Source organism: Bufo bufo, chromosome 4, assembly GCF_905171765.1.
Source record: "Bufo bufo chromosome 4, aBufBuf1.1, whole genome shotgun sequence".
Taxonomy (NCBI): Eukaryota; Metazoa; Chordata; class Amphibia; order Anura; family Bufonidae; genus Bufo; species Bufo bufo.
Genome location: NC_053392.1, coordinates 525,439,652 through 525,458,668, shown reverse-complemented (window position 1 = coordinate 525,458,668; position 19,017 = coordinate 525,439,652). Strand labels below are relative to the sequence as shown.

The window sequence follows — 19,017 nt, the reverse complement described above, 5'->3', positions numbered from 1 at the left end:
ATTTCTACGTCATTTAAAATGAAGGTTGCTTTCACGCTGCGCTTTGTCCTGCCATATGTGTTGGGAAAGGTGTTAGTGCCTACGCCAAATGTATTCTTGGCCCCCATTCACCCAACAGAGATCTAAAGAGTTTGCTTTTAGCCCCTGTCAGGCCTATATACAATGTATGACATGGCACAGTTTGCTTTAGAAATGCTGAAAAAGCAGTGTAAATGCACCTTTGGCTACTTTCACACTTGCGTTGTTGTTTTCCAGTATTGAGATCCGGCAGAGGATCTCCATAATGGAATAAAAAACGTTTTCGTTTAGTCCTAATGCATTCTGAATGGAAAGAGATCCGTTCAGGATGTCTTGCGTTCCGGCAGCAAAAACTGATCCAGCACTGAAAACAATGAAAGTCAACAGCGGCGGATCCGTTTTTTAGGGACCTAAAAAAATAGATCCTTCAACCGTTGACTTTCAATGTATTGAATGATGGATCTGTTTTTTTTTTGTTTTGTTTTCATTTTCCTAACGGAAGGGATGCATCCTGATGTGCAAAATCAAAATGGATACGTTTAATTCCGTTATGGAGATCCTCTGCCGGATCTCAATACCAGAATTAACAACGCAAGTGTGAAAGTAGCTTTACTTGTCAACTTACCGCCACTGATACCTGAAAGCAGAAATATTGTTCTGCAGGTATATATTTTGCAACTCTTTTATAGAGGTTCTTATCCAAAGTTATTTTAATATTTTCTTTCAACTTTAAAAATTTACAGTAAAATTCCAATAAATCTTGTAGATTTAGGACCATTAGCATGACTGATTAGCAGAAGTACACATCTGAAACCCCCCTTTTTAAAGGGGTATTTCCATCCTAGACAATGAGGGCATATCGCTAGGATATGCCCCCATTGTCTGATAGGTGCGGGTCCCACACCTATATCGAGAACGGAGTGGGGAGCGCTGTGGCTGGAGGACCCCAGATTTCCCGGGGTCCGTCCACCACCAAGCGCTAATCCCCGCCTCTCCCATGCTTCCATTCAGTTCTATAGGGCAGGCGGCAATAACAGAGCCAGCGCTCGGCTATTTTCGGCGGCCCCTTTGAAATGAATGGGACCCGCACCTATAAGACAATGGGGGCATATCCTAGCGATATGCCCCCATTGTCTGAGATGAAAAAACCCCTTTAATCCTTTTGGTTTTGAAATCTCTTGGTTTCTATTAGATGACAGCACTATTGATTAGCAAGCACCATAGAACATTACATTTAACGTTAATGGATGTTAATGTATTTTATGCCATGCACATTTCTATATTACAAATATATTAACATACAGCCACACATTTTTTTTGTGTATGTATCAGGTGTTTTGCTCTGATTGAAAGCAGTGCTCTGGAACAAACCCGAGAAGAGACGGAGACTGAGAAGATGACCCATGTTGAGAGTTTGGTGGAACTGGGCTTGTCGTCAACCTTCAGTACAATCCTCACTCAGTGTTCCAAAGAGATTTTTAAGGTGGAAAATGACTTTCTCTGTGATTAGCTCATTTCAGTGTAGTGGAAGTAGGGTACCCATATATAAGGCCTAGCTGTTGACTGAACCATTCTTCGGCTGACAGCTGTGTAGACATCTAAGGGCCTGTCCACATGGAGTTCATTGCACAGGTTCCACCCCAAAAAGCCACCAGGTGGCCGCATGGAAATCTCCTTCCATTGTTTTCAGTGGGAGAATGTGCTGCCATTCCTGTGGCTGTGGTCCATGCTCCTACCCATTGAAAAGAATGGGAAGGGTCGCCAATGTCGCCGCCTGGTAGTTTTTTGGCACACAATGCACACAAAATTCAGTCCACAATAAAAACGGACAAGCCCGTCAGTAGCTGCTGGGTGAACTCTCATTCGGCCGACAGCTGTCTCCCCCAACTCACCTATACAGATGCATGCTCAGTTCCGCCTATAATAGGTTCTGTCCGCTTTCCGGCATAAGTTACGATTTTTGGCCAGCCCTAAAAGCCAGCTGGCTGAATGCTGCCATTTTGTTGGAAAACGGCTGGATCCCATTATAGTCAATGGGATCCAGCAGTGAACACCAGTATTCAGCTAGGCCGGATCCAGGGAACTCCATCAGACTGTTCTCTGCCAGAACAGCCTGCTTGATCTGTTAAACGCCATCAGTTTTGTAGTGCCAGTTGTTGCTTGATATTAAGCTCTGTACCGATTGGCGTATGATTATGTTCTATCAGATTTCCATTGCCATTGATGAGAGGAATGGCATAGTGTACTGCACAATGAAAAGAAAGCCTGATGGGCTATTTTAGCTGTATATGGCCATTGCAGCTTTATAATACCTAATGGTCTACTTTATTACAGGTTGCCCTGGAGAAAGTTTTTAACTTTGCCGTGTCCAATATATTTGAGACGAGAGTTTCTGGCAGGATGGTGGCAGATCTCTGCCGTGCTGCAGTCAAGGTAATCATACAGACTGGGTCTTTCTGTGTGTGTGTGTGTGTATGTGTGTATGTGTGTATGTATGTATATATATATATATATATATATATATATATTTATATTTATTTATTAGTCTTCATTAGAAATCTCCTAACAATTTGTTGCAGGGGTGCACAACCTTTTCTGGTTGGGGGTCACATAGTCAGACTGAAGAAATCCCAGGGGCCGAAAATAAAAGTTAAAGGGGCATTACCAACTGAAATACTGTATTTATGGCATATTGTACCTACTGTATATACCATAAATGTCTGGTTACACCTCAAGGACTTCCATCTAATGGAAGAATCCATGTGAGCAGCCACAAGACTTAGACATACATGTCTGTCACCAGACATGGGGGCCGCACAGAATGATATCAAGGGCTGCATGTTGAGTTTGTGCTCTCCTGCTTTAGAGTCTGTGCAACTCCTGTACATAGCTGGCAGTGCTGCTGCTTCTAAGTCAGGAAAGCTGGGTTACTTATTCCGTTATAGTCCAGCATGTCTAATTAATAGCTCCGCACAACCAACTGCTCAGTAGGCTCCAAACGCCATTAAAAATAGCCCGCAGACAAACTGTAATGGAGCCTGCCAGGCATTGGACTTCATTTAGTAGACAGCAGGCCTTGATTTCTCCCACTTTGACCGGTTTGGCTGTGTGTGGAATGTTTTAGACACAGATAGTCAAGAAATCCTCTCCTAGTCCGTGTTTTTTAATTGTGTCTTTTGTTACCTTCATCATTGCAGTGTTGTCCTGTGGATTCTCTGAAGCTCTTTCTACCTCATTGCTGCAGTGTTATAACTCAGCTCACTAGCAGTAAGTTGAAAAGCTCACTTTATTAGCGGTTCTGTCTTGTCTTGGGCAGTGCTGCAGTTTGAAGAAGGCTGCTATTATAAATGCGGTATAAAACATCTGACTCCTTATGGCACTATTGGATGGGTATGATCACATGGGTATTGCATTATCAAATCTTCCACTATGGTGTGTATATATATATATATATATATATATATATATATATATATATATATAATATATTGCTCACTGGGGGCGTTGAGGTTACACCTAGAGGCTCTGCTCTCTCTGCGACTTCTGCTCCCTCTGCGCTTTGACAGGTCCAGGCGTGACCACACTGCCTGTCCCTGTCAAAGTGCAGAGAGAGCAGAGCATCAAGGTGTAACGGCAACGCCCCCGTTGCTCCTAGAGGCTCATTTGCATATATTATACGTTCATTTTTCTCAGCCATGTGGGCACATATGAACATGGGACCAACACAGATTCCTTCAGCTGCCAAGCACACATGCCATTTTCATAGGTACAGATCTGCTGACAGATGCCCATTAAGCCATGCCCTCTAGCCTGACTAGGCACAGATAAAGTCTCTAAACCTAGATGTACCGAATTGCCCCACATTTTGGAACGGGTTTCTGCCACAATTTAGGTGCCCTCACATTATTAAATGTGGGCCAGTAACCTTGTATGTGAGGTGTTAGGAAACCAAGTTCTTGCTGTTTATTCTAAGGAACTAAAGCCAATGACAGATCTGTGGCGTCTCCTGATTTCCCCCCCATTTTTTGTGGAGCCATTGTATGAGCAAACTACGTACAGAAGCAGCCCCCACATTTGGGAATGCCATTTTTTCCCCTGTAGAGTGACATCACTGCATTCCCGACCCATGTAGTTTGACATCACTATGTGCTTTATCTTTTTGTACTTCATTATACTGTGTTTATTATCTCTGTACTGTAACGTCTATGTAGCCTTGTGACGTCACTGTGGCCTCACTGTTCTGTGACATCACTGACCGTATTCTCATACTATGACATCACTGTATGCATTAACCCTTTCCTATGTCTTCAGTGTTTATTTTCCATGTACTTTGACATCATTGTGTTTGTTGGTCATCATTTGTGACATCACATTGTGCTTTCATCCCCATGTAATTACATCACTGTGTATATTATCCCTGCAGTGTGACATCACTGGTACTATTATTCCTGTGCTGTTACTTCCCTTGGTCATTGCCCTTTTGCTGTGGCATAACTGTCTTTATGATGCCAGTGCAGAGATACCAGTGTTTAATGGGGCAGACTTACTAATGTTGTCCAACACTTCGACAGTGCAAACTGGCAGTCTAAAGATGTGCCTAATTGTTCACAGTGGCTGATGCTGGATGATAAATCTGGGTCACCTTTAGCCTGTCCAGTCGGTACTGACCCACCTTGATAACGCCGTCCCACACAGTTTGGTTGGACAATGTGGCCGCATGGAATGGCCACGTCACCTCAAAGAATAAACATGCCCTGATCAGTATTTACCTATTTTGGCCCATTTTTAAGCACATGGGAGACTAAACATGACCCAGTCAGTTCTGTGTACTTATTTTTTGCTGCTTCATCTGGGACCTGGTCACTTAGGTGGTCGAACACTTCCCCTGAGATAGGAGACCAGTTTTATTAATTGCGTGTTAAAAGGCGTGAGGGTGCCTTCACATGGGGCAGATTTTGTGGCAGAAAATTCTGCCACTAAACATCAGTTCTATTAATTTGAGTGGAGCAGCAAGCACACGGCTCGGTAAAGGGTTTCTGTCACCACAATTATCCCTGACATTATACATGTGCAAATATCAGCTGAATCTAGCTGTGCTATTTTTTTACGTATGCCCCCGTTTTCGCGCAATTATAAGCCTCTAGAAGCTCCGTTCTCCCACCACATTCCACACCTTTCTACTGTTGATTGACAGGGCCCCGGCCAGCGTTCGTCTCCTCCTGCCAGCCCTCTGTGCTGGGGAAATATCGCGCCTGCGCCACCCCGTTCAGTATTCGGTGCAGGCGCAGTGAGGATAGGACGCTCGCCGGCTTCCTCACTGCGCCGAATAAGTCACAGTGCTCCCGCAAGAGAAGACAGCCGGCATCGCAAAGAAGGAGTAGAGTGCTAAAATTCATTTGATTCGTTGGTGATATTGTGTTCATAAATTAAATCAAATTATTAGTACTGCTTTTTTATATAAAATATTGTTTCATTTAATGCCCCCTTTGATCATTGGTGGTATCAGTGGGAATAAAGCACTGGCCAATTAGGAAAATACTCGCCACATAGGAGGATCCAGTAATAGGTTGTCAGATCTTCACATATTTACATGCGTAAACATTCAGCACGGCCCCTGAGGAACTCCATGGGAGAAAAATTTAAAAGGGAATCATCATATTTTTTATTGTTGCCCTTTTTAAAGGCTTGTCCAGCCTAGGACAGCCCCAATGCACCTAACTTGTACCCCATTGGAAAAAACAAAAAAAACACCAGTCCACAACCCCCTGTGCCTCTGCCCCGTTCTTTACTGCCTCCCGTCCCTGCAGGAACTAGAAGTTAAATGACCGTCGCAGCCACTTATAGGCTCCCAATTCAGAGCTGCTTGAAGCGGAAAAGGGACCAAGCCACGTCCTGGTCCTTTGGGGACCGTAAGTGGCAGATAACGGGGCAGGGACACCGTGGACAGGTGTTTGTGTGGGTTATGGAGTATAGGTTACAAGCAATAGGCGTTGTCGCGTCCCAAGCCAGGCCACTCTTTTAACATGTGCATAGATCTACCTGCTCTTTTCAGTGTTTCAAACTTGTGTGCTACTTATGCTTAGATGATGATGTCCTCCATGAGGAAGAATTGGACAAAGAGCTGCTCTGGAACCTACAGCTCCTATCAGAGGTAATTGAAAGCTTTTCAGAAATGTGCTGGACAGTACATGTGTTACATACAGATCTTCTTTTTTTTTTTTTTGTGTTGGTGTTCTGTACAATGCACATCCTTGGGGACCTAGCAGATTTGCATTGGCTTACATTGCTGCTTCTAATCGCATTGTCTTTGTTCCTTTTTGGTAGATAACCAGAGTGGATGGGGCAAAATTTCTTCCCTACAAAGATCAGCTTGTAAAGATTCTCCAGCAGACCTTACACTTCACTTGTAAACAGGGTTATACTTTGTCATGTAACCTGCTGCATCACCTCTTGAGATCCAGCACTCTCATCTACCCCACGGAGTACTGCAGCATACCTGGTGGATTTACTAAGCCACTTTCTGAATACTTCCCAATTAAGGTAATAATATGCCAATGAAAAATGTATATAGGTGACACAGGCATGGAATATGCCCTTGCCAATAAGGATAGGACGGCGGTGGAGGGAGGGGTTTGTAGTAACTTTTCTTACCCTTTTTATGTACAGTATTTGAGCTGTTTGTATTTGTACTATTCCCTTGTAGTCTATAAATTGTGTAATTAAAAATAAAATTAAAAAAGACAGGCATCTGCCAGCTTTGACAGAAGCACATTAACACTGCTTTTTAAAGGGAGCCTGACAACCGTTTTGACCATGCTAAACTGCTCACAGCACTAGGTCGGGCTGAGGAGAGATAGACAAACATACCTTTTGCAGAGCTTTTCTCATCAGAAGTAGTGTGAATATGATCTTTTCTTCTGCTGTTTTCTGCTCCTGCAAGTTCCCTTCATTGTGAAGTGCTCTCTGCATTGAACCTGCTACACAACTCCTCCCCTCTGCCCTGAGTGATGGCTATAGCATCCAACCAGGAGGCCACTATAGCTGTCACTCAGAGCAAAGGGGAGGGGCTGTGAAGCAGCTCATTGCAGAGAGCACTTCTCAGTGAAGCTCCGCCTCCTGGGCACTTGCAGGACAGAGCACTGCGCAGACTCCCACTGATGTCAGTGTACTATAACTGAAGGTACAGTATTTGCTGCCACTGCTACAGCCTTTCCATTACTGGAAATAATGCCTTATGTAATGTGGCTTATATTTGTCTTACAAGGACTGGGGCAAGGCTGGAGACCTGTGGAATCTCAAAATCAAGTGGCATGTGCCATCAGCAGAGGAGATTGAGTTTGCTTACTACCTGTTGGACAACTTTTTACGCCCAGAATTGGAAAAACTAGATGCTTATGGCAGCGGAGAGCTTGAAATGTCAAGGTATAGTAATAATATGCCTTGTCGGTTATCAGTCATTAGACTCGTATATGTCCCCATAGATACACACATGTACATTTTTAAGGTTTCATGTGTAATAATCTTTGTCCGACTTGACCTTTTGTTTGTGTGGTCATTAATAATGGTCATATAAGGCTACTTTCACACTTGCGTTTTTGCCTGATCCGGCAGGGCTCAGCAAAAAGACTTCCGTTACTGATAATACAACCATCTGCATCCGTTATGAACGGATCCGGTTGTATTACCTTTATAATAGCACCAGCACTACAGATCCAGCACTACAACCATTGAAACTCAGTGGGGGGCGGATCCGTTTTCTATTGTGTCCGAGAAAACTGATCCGTCCCCATTGACTTGCATTGTGGGTCATGCTGGCTCCGTTTTGCTCCGCATCCCATGACGGAAAGAAAACCCCAGCTTGCTGCGGTTTGCTCTCCGGTATGGGAACGCAACTGAACGGAATGCCTTCTGGTGCACTCCGTTCTGTTCAGTTATGTTTTGTCCCCATTGACAATGAATGGGGACAAAACTGAAGCGTTTTTTTTTTTTTCCTGTATTGAGACCCTATGACTGGTCTCAATACCGAAAAATAGAAACGCTAGTGTGAAAGTAGCCTAAGTCATACTAATTGTTAATTTTGTATTTCTTATAAGGGATGATGTGCAGCAGTGTCTCACCATTGTACACAACTGTCTTACCGGCTCAGGGAACCTTCTTCCTCCTCTGAAAGGGGAGAGAGTATCTCATCTGTAAGTATCTGCCGGTATATTCTGCTGAATGTTTCTGTGATCCCTTATTTACTGGTTTTACTTTTCCTGTGTTCGTCTGACCACAGTCATGAGATTGACAAAATAAGCATTAAGTATTAACTTGTAATTTTAAAGGGGTTTTCTGGGAGTATATTGATGGCCTTTCATCAGGACAGGTTATCAATACCTTATCATTGGCGGTCCAGCACCTGCTCCCGCCACCGATCAGCTATTTGAAGAGGGCACAGCTCTTCCGTGATCTCTGATGTCACCTCCTCACCTTTACTAAGCATAGCAGCTGTGCTCGGTATTGCAGCTCAGACCCATTCACTTGAATGGGACCGAGCTGCAAATAGGCCATGTGACAGATGAATATGACATCACTGGCCTAGGGCGCCAGGAGTCAGACCCCCACCGATCAGGTATTGATGACCTATCCTGAGGATAGGCCGTCGATAACAAAATTCTGGAAAATCCCTATAACCCCTTAAGGACTCAGCCCTATTTCACCTTAAGGACTTGGCCATTTTTTGCAAATCTGACCAGTGTCACTTTAAGTGCTGATAACTTTAAAACGCTTTGACTTATCCAGGCCGTTCTGAGATTGTTTTTTCGTCACATATTGTACTTCATGACACTGCTAAAATTGGGTCAAAAAAGTTAATTTTTTTGCATAAAAAAATACCATATTTACCAAAAATTTTGAAAAATTTGCAAATTTCAAAGTTTCAGTTTCTCTACTTCTGTAATACATAGTAATACCCCCAAAAAGTGTGATGACTTTACATTCCCCATATGTCTACTTCATGTTTGTAGCATTTTGGGATTGATATTTTATTTTTTGGGGATGTTACAAGGCTTGGAAGTTTAAAACCAAATTTTTAGGGACCACTACAGGTCTGAAGTCACTTTGCGAGGCTTACATAATAGAAACTGCCCAAAAATGACCCCATTCTATAAACTACACCCCTCAAGGTATTCAAAACTGATTTTACAAACTTCGTTAACCCTTTAGGTATTGCACAAGAGTTATTGGCAAATGGGGATGAAATTTGAGAATTTCATTTTTTTGCCTAATTTTCCATTTTAACCCATTTTTTCCACTAACAAATCAAGGTTTACCAGCTAAACAAGACTGTATCTTTATTGCCCTGACTCTGCCGTTTACAGAAACACCCCATATGTGGCCATAAACTACTGTACGGCCACACAGCGGGGCGTAGAGGGAAAGGTGCGCCGTTTGGTTTTTGGAGGGCTGATTTTGCTGGGCTGTTTTTTTGACACCATGTCCTATTTGAAGCCCCCTGATGCACCCCTAGAGTAGAAACTCCATAAAAGTGACCCCATCTAAGAAACTACACCCCTCAAGGTATTCAAAACTGATTTTACAAACTTTGTTAACCCTTTAGGTGTTGCACAAGAGTTATTGGCAAATGGGGATGAAATTTGAGAATTTCATTTTTTTGCCTAATTTTCCATTTTAACCCATTTTTTCCACTAACAAAGCAAGGGTTAACAGCCAAACAAGACTGTATCTTTATTGCCCTGACTCTGCCGTTTACAGAAACACCCCATATGTGGCCGTAAACTACTGTACGGGCACACAGTAGGGCGTAGAGGGAAAGATGCGCCGTATGGTTTTTGGAAGCCAGATTTTGCTGGACTGTTTTTTCGACACCATGTCCCATTTGAAGCCCCCCTGATGCACCCCTAGAGTAGAAACTCCAAAAAAGTGACCCCATCTAAGAAACTACACCCCTCAAGGTATTCAAAACTGATTTTACAAACTTTGTTAACCCTTTAGGTGTTGCACAAGAGTTATTGGCAAATGGGGATGAAATTTGAGAATTTCATTTTTTTGCCTAATTTTCCATTTTAACCCATTTTTTCCACTAACAAAGCAAGGGTTAACAGCCAAACAAGACTGTATCTTTATTGCCCTGACTCTGCCGTTTACAGAAACACCCCATATGTGGCCGTAAACTACTGTACGGGCACACAGTAGGGCGTAGAGGGAAAGATGCGCCGTATGGTTTTTGGAAGCCAGATTTTGCTGGACTGTTTTTTTGACACCATGTCCCATTTGAAGCCCCCCTGATGCACCCCTAGAGTAGAAACTCCAAAAAAGTGACCCCATTTTAGAAAGTACGGAATAGGGTGGCAGTTTTGTTGGTACTAGTTTAGGGTACATATGATTTTTGGTTGCTCTATATTACACTTTTTGTGCGGCAAGGTAATAAGAAATAGCTGTTTGGCACCTAATATGTATACAATTATTTTTATTTATGTAAGTTTTATACAATAACTTCATTTTTAAAACCAAAAAAAGTTGTAGTGTCTCCATAGTCTAAGAGCCATAGTTTTTTCAGTTTTTGGGCGATTATCTTGAGTAGGGTCTCATTTTTTGCGGGATGAGATGACTGTTTATTTTGGGGTGCATATGACTTTTTGATCGCTTGCTATTACACTTTTTGTGACGTAAGATGACAAAAAATGGCTTTTTTTACACCGTTTTTTTTATTTATTTGTTACGGTGGTCACCTGAGGGGTTAGATCATGTGATATTTTTATAGAGCCGGTCGATACGGATGCGGCGATAGCTAATATGTATACTTTATTTTTATTTATGTAAGTTTTACACAATGATTTCATTTTTGAAGCAAAAATAAACATGTTTTAGTGTTTCCATAGTCTGAGAGCCATAGTTTTTTCAGTTTTTGGGCGATTATCTTGGGTAGGGTATGATTTTTGCGGGATGAGATGACGGTTTGATTGGTACTATTTTGGCGTACATGTGACTTTTTTGATCACTTTTATTACCTTTTTTGGGAAGTAAGGTGGGCAAAATTTAAATTTTCTCATAGTTTTTATTTTTTTATTTTTATGGTGTTCACCGTGCGGGGAAAGTAACATGACCGTTTTATAGATCAGGTCGTTACGGACGCGGCGATACCTAATATGTGTAGTGTATTTTATTTTTTTAATTTTTATTCAGTGATGAATGTTTTTTTTTTTTTATCTTAACTTTTTTCACTTTTTTTTACTTTTTTTTTTTGACCCAGACCCACTTGGTTCTTGAAGATCCAGTGGGTCTGATGTCTGTATAATACAGTACAATATATATTGTACTGAACTGTATTTTACTTACACTTTGTCTGAACAGATCTATGCTTTTACATTGCAGACGGGGTCTGCCACAACTTCGCAGACGGGGAAGGGTAAGGACAGGGCTGTCGGGGGGCTCTCTCCCTCTCCATCGGGGGGCTGCAAAGGCACAGCAGCCCCCCGATGGTGAGGGAGGGAGCTCCCTGACCAATGACAGTTAACTTTTTCCATACAGCGGTCCGTACGGACCGCGGTATGGAAAGGGTTAAACGGCTGACATCTGCACAGATGTCAGCCGTTTATACCAGGGTGCCAGCAATGTGCTGGCACCCTGGTATACCCACTAGAAGCCAACGATCATTCATGGGGAGGCGGGCGGGGGATCGCGATCCCGCCTGCCGCACCTCCCGCAACGCCCCCACCGCATGCGACACCCCCCCCCCCCCCCCCCCGCACCTGCCGGCATCAAATCGTGCAGGGGGGCAGGGGGGGGTGAAAGATATTGATTTTAGGCACTCAAAAGTTTCTGATCCCCGCGGTCAGGGACCGCGGGGATCAGAAACTGCAAAAAGCGCAGCAAACCGCAGGTCTGAATTGACCTGCGGTTTGCTGCGATCGCCGACACGGGGGGGTCACATGACCCCCCCTGGCGTTGTCACAGGATGCCGGCTGAATGATTTCAGCCGAAATCCCGTTCTGATTAACCCCTGGGGCGCCGGAATACTGATTTCAAGTTAGGACGTACCGGTACGCCCTGAGTCCTTAAGGACTCGGGAAATAGGGCGTACCGATACGCCCTGCGTCCTTAAGGGGTTAAATGGTTGGTTTGAACAGCTGATATTATTTTTACACCTTAATGGGGGTTGTCTTATGGCAGAGGCAGCCATTATAGAGTGTACATGGATGTGGGACATACAACCCTCAGCTAGCTGATAGTGTCTGGAGTTACTGCCATCGACTGATCATTTCTCCTGTAGTTGAACTGTAGTATTACATGGAGGCCATTCAGGTATTGTTACCTACTGTCTGCTCCTCTGTGAGGTCCATATATCCTGTAAGGTGGTGTTCTGATTGTGTTTGCCTGTGTATAGTCAGGAAAGTTTTGGGGGCACTCTGTCAAAAAAAATGCAGACTTCCAACTTCAATCTTATGGTTGAGATTGGCAAAACCTACTTGCCCACAGACTAGTTTATACTTGGAAGCACACAAAACTTTAAAGGGCATTTGTACGTATGAAACTGGCTGGCCTGCTGTATGTGCACTTGGCAGCTGAAGGCATCTGTGTTGGTCCCATGTTCATATGTGACCACACTGCTGAGAAAAAGGAAGTTTTAATATATGCAAATTAACCTCTAGGAGCAATGGGGGTGTTGCCATTGCACCTAGAGGCTCAGCTCTCTCTGCAAATGTCACACCCTCTCCACTTTGCCTTTGGGAGACATCAGGCGTGATGACGTTTTCACTGCCTGACCGTGTCAATAAAAGTGCAGAGGACGCAGCAGTTGCAGAAAGAGCAGAACCTCTTGGTGTAACGGCAACGCCCCCGTTGATCCTAGAAGCTTATTTGCGTATATTAAAAATTCAGCAATCTCAGCAATGCAGACACATATGAACATGGGACCAACACAGATGCCTTCAGCTGCCAACCGCACATGTAACAGGTCAGCCGGTTTCATAGGAACAAATCTGCTGACAGATGTCCTTTAACACAAAAAAAGACCACATATACTGAAATAGCAGAGCCATATTAGTAATGTGCATTAGTTACATGTTAATGAATGAACATGCACCACGTTCTTGCCATTAAAAGGGGTTGAGCAGTGGTGGGGGTCCAACTCCCAGCACCCTCTCGTGCGAGCTTTGCTTCCTCTTTAAATGTTTTCCGCATGTTATCTCCTTTGTAGAGCCGGTGCAGTGTAATTACAACTGCGCCATTCCATTCAAGTGAATTGAACGAGGGTCTTTAATTACACTGCACCGCTGCTGCAAAGGAGATAATATGTAGGTAGCTTTGAAGAGGAAGCAGGGCTGATGTTCCGGGGGTCTGACGCCCTCCCATCTGGTATTGATGACCTGTCCTGAGGATAGATCATCTGTATTAAGCCACCACGCAACCCCTTTAACTCCTTAAGTACCAGGCCCATTTTCATCTTTATTTTTTCCTCCACACGTTCCAATAGCCATTCTTATAACCATATGAGGGCTTATTTTTTGCAGCATAAGTTGTAATTTTTAATGGCACCATTTAAATTGCTGACTTGTATTTGAAAATAGGTAAAAAATTCTTCAGGGATTAAATTGAAAAAAAAAACACAATTCCGACCAGGTTTTTGAGATTTTGATTTTAGGATGTTCATGGTGTGCTAAAAATGACATGATGTCCTTATTCTATGGCTCAATATGACTACGGCGATACCAAACAGTTGTTTTTTTTTTTTTTTTTACTATGTTTAAAAAAATATATATAAAAACCTTCGAAACAAATCTTAATTTTCTTTGCATCACCATTTTCTTACAGCCATAGCTTTTTTTATATTTCTGTCCACAGAGCAGTATGAGGACTTGTGCATACATCTTTTTGATCAGTGTTATTAAATTTTTTGGGGCGATAAGGTGGCCAAAAAATGGTGAATTGCGTGTTTTTATTTTATTTATTTTTTCCATTAGTTTATACTGCTCAGGAAAAATATTTTTAGAGTTGAGACATTTTCGGACACAGCAATATCCGTTTTGTCTATGTTTTACTTTTTTCATAATAACTTTTAGCACGATTAGGGGTCTAGAACCAGGGATCTTTTGATCTCCTGTCCCATTCACTGTAATAGAGATCTGTTAGTGTGAATGGGATTCTAATGTGCCTCCTGCTGAGCTGTGCCTGCTTAGCAGGAAGCGTACCATGACAGGCTCGGGAAGCTTCAGCAGCTCCCAGGCTGTCATGGTAACCGATCGGAGCTCCGCGATTTCACTGTGGTGGCTCTGATCGGAAGGCAGAGGGAGATGCATCCCTTTGTCTAACCTCACAAATGCCACGGTCGCAGTTGAACGCGGCATCTGAGGGGTTAAATGACGGGATTCAGTAGTATACAGCTGGCACCTGCCATGTATGGAGCGAGCTCATTGCAGCAGCCCGCTCCATACAAGCTCTCAGCCGTTGTGACATATGGGTACATCACGGTGGCTGAAGGGGTTAAACATACAGTAACAAGATGTCCTCATTTGACAAATTCTATACATTGAGTACTGGTAAGGGAAAGGAAATAATAAAAAGTAATATAACTAACAACACAATGATGGAGGATGGACAACCTCTTACAGGATATATATATATATGTGACATGGCCTCAGAGTAATGCTTTCATGAAAGAGGTTTCATACAGTATTAGTATAGCGCTATATAGTGCGTCTCCTCCCTACAGTGCGTCTTTCTACCCCACGTAGTGCTCAGAGGTGGACGCACAGGTGCTATTTCTGGTGGAACTCAAATTTGGTGGTGTGGAGGGATCCCTGCTATGGTAAGCAGACTGTGCCGTAATCTCCATTGTCTTCTCTGCTTGTCATCTGAGATGCTGAGCACACATACTGGTGGTCTCCTCTGACAGACAAGATATACCCAGCAGGTTCTGTGAATTCTACCTCTCCTCAATTTACATGATCATGAGGACGCACCGCTTTGTGTGCTGCTTGGGCAGGGGAACAGCACTGTACCGGGCTAAAATCACAAAAATCACATGCATTGCATTCTGTTTTACAGGGTAACAAGCTTGGTGTCTTTGAATGAGACAAATCTTTTTACCGGCATTGACCATGGTGAGTTCACTTCTGTAGGACTATGGGGATCATTTATTAAATGGTTAGTTGCGCCGCTATCTGCGACTTCACCCTGCTCACGCTAGGTCTAAAATTGTGGCGTGGGAAGGGGACAGCCCGGCCCGTCTCAATTATCGTTTTCTACGTCTGTTTTAGGCGTAGAAAATGGTCTAAATGTAAGGCCCCTTTCACACGGGCGAGTATTCCGCACGGATGCGGTGCGTGAGGTGAACGCATTGCACCCGCACTGAATACCGACCCATTCATTTCTATGGGGCTGTTCACATGAGCGGTGATTTTCACGCATCACTTGTGTGTTGCGTGAAAATCGCAGCATGCTCTATATTCTGCGTTTTTCACGCAACGCAGGCCCCATAGAAGGGAATGGGGCTGCGTGAAAATCGCAAGCATCCGCAAGCAAGTGCGGATGCGGTGCGATTTTCACGCATGGTTCCTAGGTGACAGTCTATTGACTGTATTATTTTCCCTTATAACATGGTTATAAGGGAAAATAATAGCATTCTGAATACAGAATGCTTAGTAGGTGATCAATTGAGGGTTAAAAAAAATAAATAAAAATTAACTCGCCTTCTCCTCTTGTTCGCGTAGTTCCCGGTCTCTTCTTTACTTCTCAAAAGATGAAAATACCGGCTAGGACCTGTGGTGACGTCAGATCACATGCTCCAATCACATGGTCCAATACCAGGGTGATGTACCATGTGATTGGAGCATGTGATCTGACGTCACCAAAGGTCCTTTAGCCCACAGCTCATCGTTAAAGAAGTAAAGAAGAGACGGGAACTACGCGAACAAGAGGAGAAGGTGTTAATTTTTTTTTTTTTTTTTTAACCCTCAATTGATCACCTACTAAGCATTCTGTATTCAGAATGCTATTATTTTCCCTTATAACCATGTTATAAGGGAAAATAATAACATCTACACAACACCGAACCAAACATGCGTGATTTTTCTCACGCGAGTGCAAAACGCATTACAATGTTTTGCACTCGCGCGGAAAAATCGCGGGTGTTCCCGCAACGCATCTGCACATTTTCCCGCAACGCCCGTCTGAAAGAGGCCTAAGACAGATAGGAAGCTCTCTTACATTTAGAACTGGCGCTGGATGCGCTGAAGTTATGGAGGGGCCGGCGCCTCTTCATTACTTCGGCCGATCTTCCGCCAGCTATGGGTCTTTATTAAGACCACCATCTAAAAAGCCAGTCTTAAAGGGGTTGTCCGGGTTCAGAGCTGAACTCGGACATACCCATATTTTCACCCAGGCAGTTCCCCTGATGTTGGCATCGGAGCATCTCATGCTCCGATGCGCTCCCTTGCCCTGCGCTAGATCGCGCAGGGCAAGTGCTCTTTTGTTTACAATAATACACTGCCGGGTGGAGGATTTATACAGAGGGACACATGAGTGAATGACACATGCCATTATATGTAAAGATTATATTTTAAAGTGTTTATGCTGCTATTCTTTTGAGGACATATCTGTACATTTTATCGATTTCTTATGTACGTATTTCCTAGTTTTATCCAATTTAGAATAAATAGTTTTATTTGCTGTCCATTAGTGGTCAGATATAGAGTGCTCCCCACTGTCTATCTAAAACTCACTCCTTCCATTATGGTACTGGGGTTACCGCGGGGTGTGCACCTGGTAATTTTCGTGATTTTGATTGAGCCACTTACCAGTATATATTTTCATAATTTTATATTTAACGGACTGCGCTAAATCAGTTTAACGGAGCATTCCCTAAACCTTATTTTCAGTTCATGTCCAGTCCGCATTTTTTGTGCATCACACACTGACCCATTTATTTTTTATGGGGCCACAAAAAGTGCGGACCAGTAACAGATGTCATCCATGCATGTCCAAGTTGTAAATTATAGAACATGGCCTATTTATTGTCTGTTTTGCAGACAGGAATAGGGATTTTTTTTCAATGGGGACCCCGAATATTTTGGGATGCCCACTGACCGCATCTGTATTTTACGGATCCGTGATTTGCGGCCCTCAAAACGGACACTGACCTGTTAATAAACCCTTACAATATACTTTTTTGGGGGTTGGAAATCACCTATAGAGTTACGTGCTTGCAGCCACCACTAGGGGATGCTTACTGCATGCTGTTTTACCATAAAGTTCAATGATGTAGAAATCTGTAGTAGTGGCTCACTCAGAATATGGTAGCAGATTTGTAGCTTCAGCAGAGAATTTTGGATCAATTTAGATTAATAAGCACAAAAAAGATGGATATTCACTTTAGACCTCTTTCAGATGAGCATGTCCTGTGTGGAAATCGCACTCCATGCGGGAGTATGATTTTCCGTTATGTACACTGCTTGTTTCGCGGGAGCACACGACATTCTAATGATTTATAATGCTGTGTGTCTCTGCATGACCTTGCTCCTACAGAAGTATTCTGGCACCATTATGTCAGTATATTTTAGTAGATCCAAGGTCATGCAGAGACACACAGCATTCTAAATCATTATAATGTCGTGTGCTCCTGCGAAACGAGCGGTGTCCATCACGGGAGCGTGATTTCCGCACAGGACACACTTAACTGAAATTAGCCTTAAGGTAGCCAAATCTTCAATCCCCTCAGAATATTTAATTTATTTTTTTTATAGATTATTCTAGGGAAAACTACAGAGAATCCATTGCAAAAACACTCAGGAAACTCTTGCGTAAGTATTTCTAACTGAAAATGGATGCCTTTTAAAAGGGGTTGTCCCAAGATTTAAATTTAGAGACAAAGAAGAAAAAAGCTATTATTCTCATTAGTGTAATGGACATTTGGGCTTATTGAAAGTTTCATTAATTTAAAAAGGTTGTCTCAAGAGTTACATATTCCCTGTCCACAAGAGAGGGAGATTAGTGTCTGATCAGTGATGGTGTAACTGATGGGACCCCCATCGTTGAAGAGAACAAGGGTCCTGTGCCTTCCCATATGAGTGAAGCCTCGGTTGAGCATTCACGATACCACTCCATTCCTCTCTATGGGACTGCTGAAGAGAAGCAGAGTAAGGCTACTTTCACACTCGCGTTTGGTGCGGATCCGTCCAGATAATACAACCGTCTGCATCCGTTCAGAACGGATCCGTTTGTATTATCTTTAACAGAGCCATGACGGATCCATCTTGAACACCATTGAAAGTCAATGAGGACAGATCCATTTTCTATTGTGCCCAATTGTGTCATAGAAAACTGATCCTTCCCCATTGACTTACATTGTGTGTCGGAAACGGTTCAGTTTGGCTCAGTTTCATCAGACGGACACCAAAACGCTGCAAGCAGCGGTGTCCGCCTCCAAAGCGGAATGGAGACGGAACGGAGGCAAACTGATGCATTCTGAGCTGATCCTTTTCCATTCAGAATGCATTAGGGCAAAACTGCTCCGTTTTGGACCGATTGTGAGAGCCCTGAACGGATCTCCCAAACGGAAAGCCAAAACGGCAGTGTGAAAGTAGCCTTAAGCGAACAGTTGTCTCCAGCATTCCCATACAGATGAATGGAGTGGACCGCAGCTCCATCTGTTTATATGTGTGGGGGCGCACAGAACCCCTCACTGATCAGACACGTCTGCTGCGCCTCCATTCAACTCTGTGGGACTTGTTTTCTCCTCAGTGATGTGGTGATTGGTTGGGGTCCAAATGCTGGTCTGGTACCCCTTCCAATCACAAGAATGGGAATTCTGTGTCTCCCCTCCCTGTATGAGTGTAGGAACAGTCGAGTGTGCATGATGCTACACCATTGACCTCTACCGGATTGCCAGAAGTTGCTGAACTCTGTTCGCGGCTTCTTTTTCTCGCCCATATTCATTGGAGGACACAGAAACCGTGGTATAGCTATGTCCTCTAGGAGGCGTTGACACTATTAAAAGCTGTT

At 43.4% G+C, this 19,017-nt stretch overlaps 1 protein-coding gene across 3 annotated transcripts in view; it reads left to right on the top strand.

The window, feature by feature from the left end:
- PSME4 (proteasome activator subunit 4) overlaps positions 1-19,017 on the top strand; it is a 168,003-nt gene that overhangs the window by 89,210 nt on the left and 59,776 nt on the right. For all 3 annotated transcript variants that reach the window (XM_040429740.1, XM_040429738.1, XM_040429739.1), the window contains 9 exons: positions 1,351-1,501; positions 2,353-2,451; positions 3,216-3,285; positions 6,102-6,169; positions 6,343-6,558; positions 7,283-7,440; positions 8,112-8,207; positions 15,064-15,119; positions 17,760-17,816. In XM_040429740.1, the coding sequence (XP_040285674.1) occupies positions 1,351-1,501; positions 2,353-2,451; positions 3,216-3,285; positions 6,102-6,169; positions 6,343-6,558; positions 7,283-7,440; positions 8,112-8,207; positions 15,064-15,119; positions 17,760-17,816 (971 nt within the window). The remainder of the gene's footprint in view (positions 1-1,350; positions 1,502-2,352; positions 2,452-3,215; positions 3,286-6,101; positions 6,170-6,342; positions 6,559-7,282; positions 7,441-8,111; positions 8,208-15,063; positions 15,120-17,759; positions 17,817-19,017) is intronic.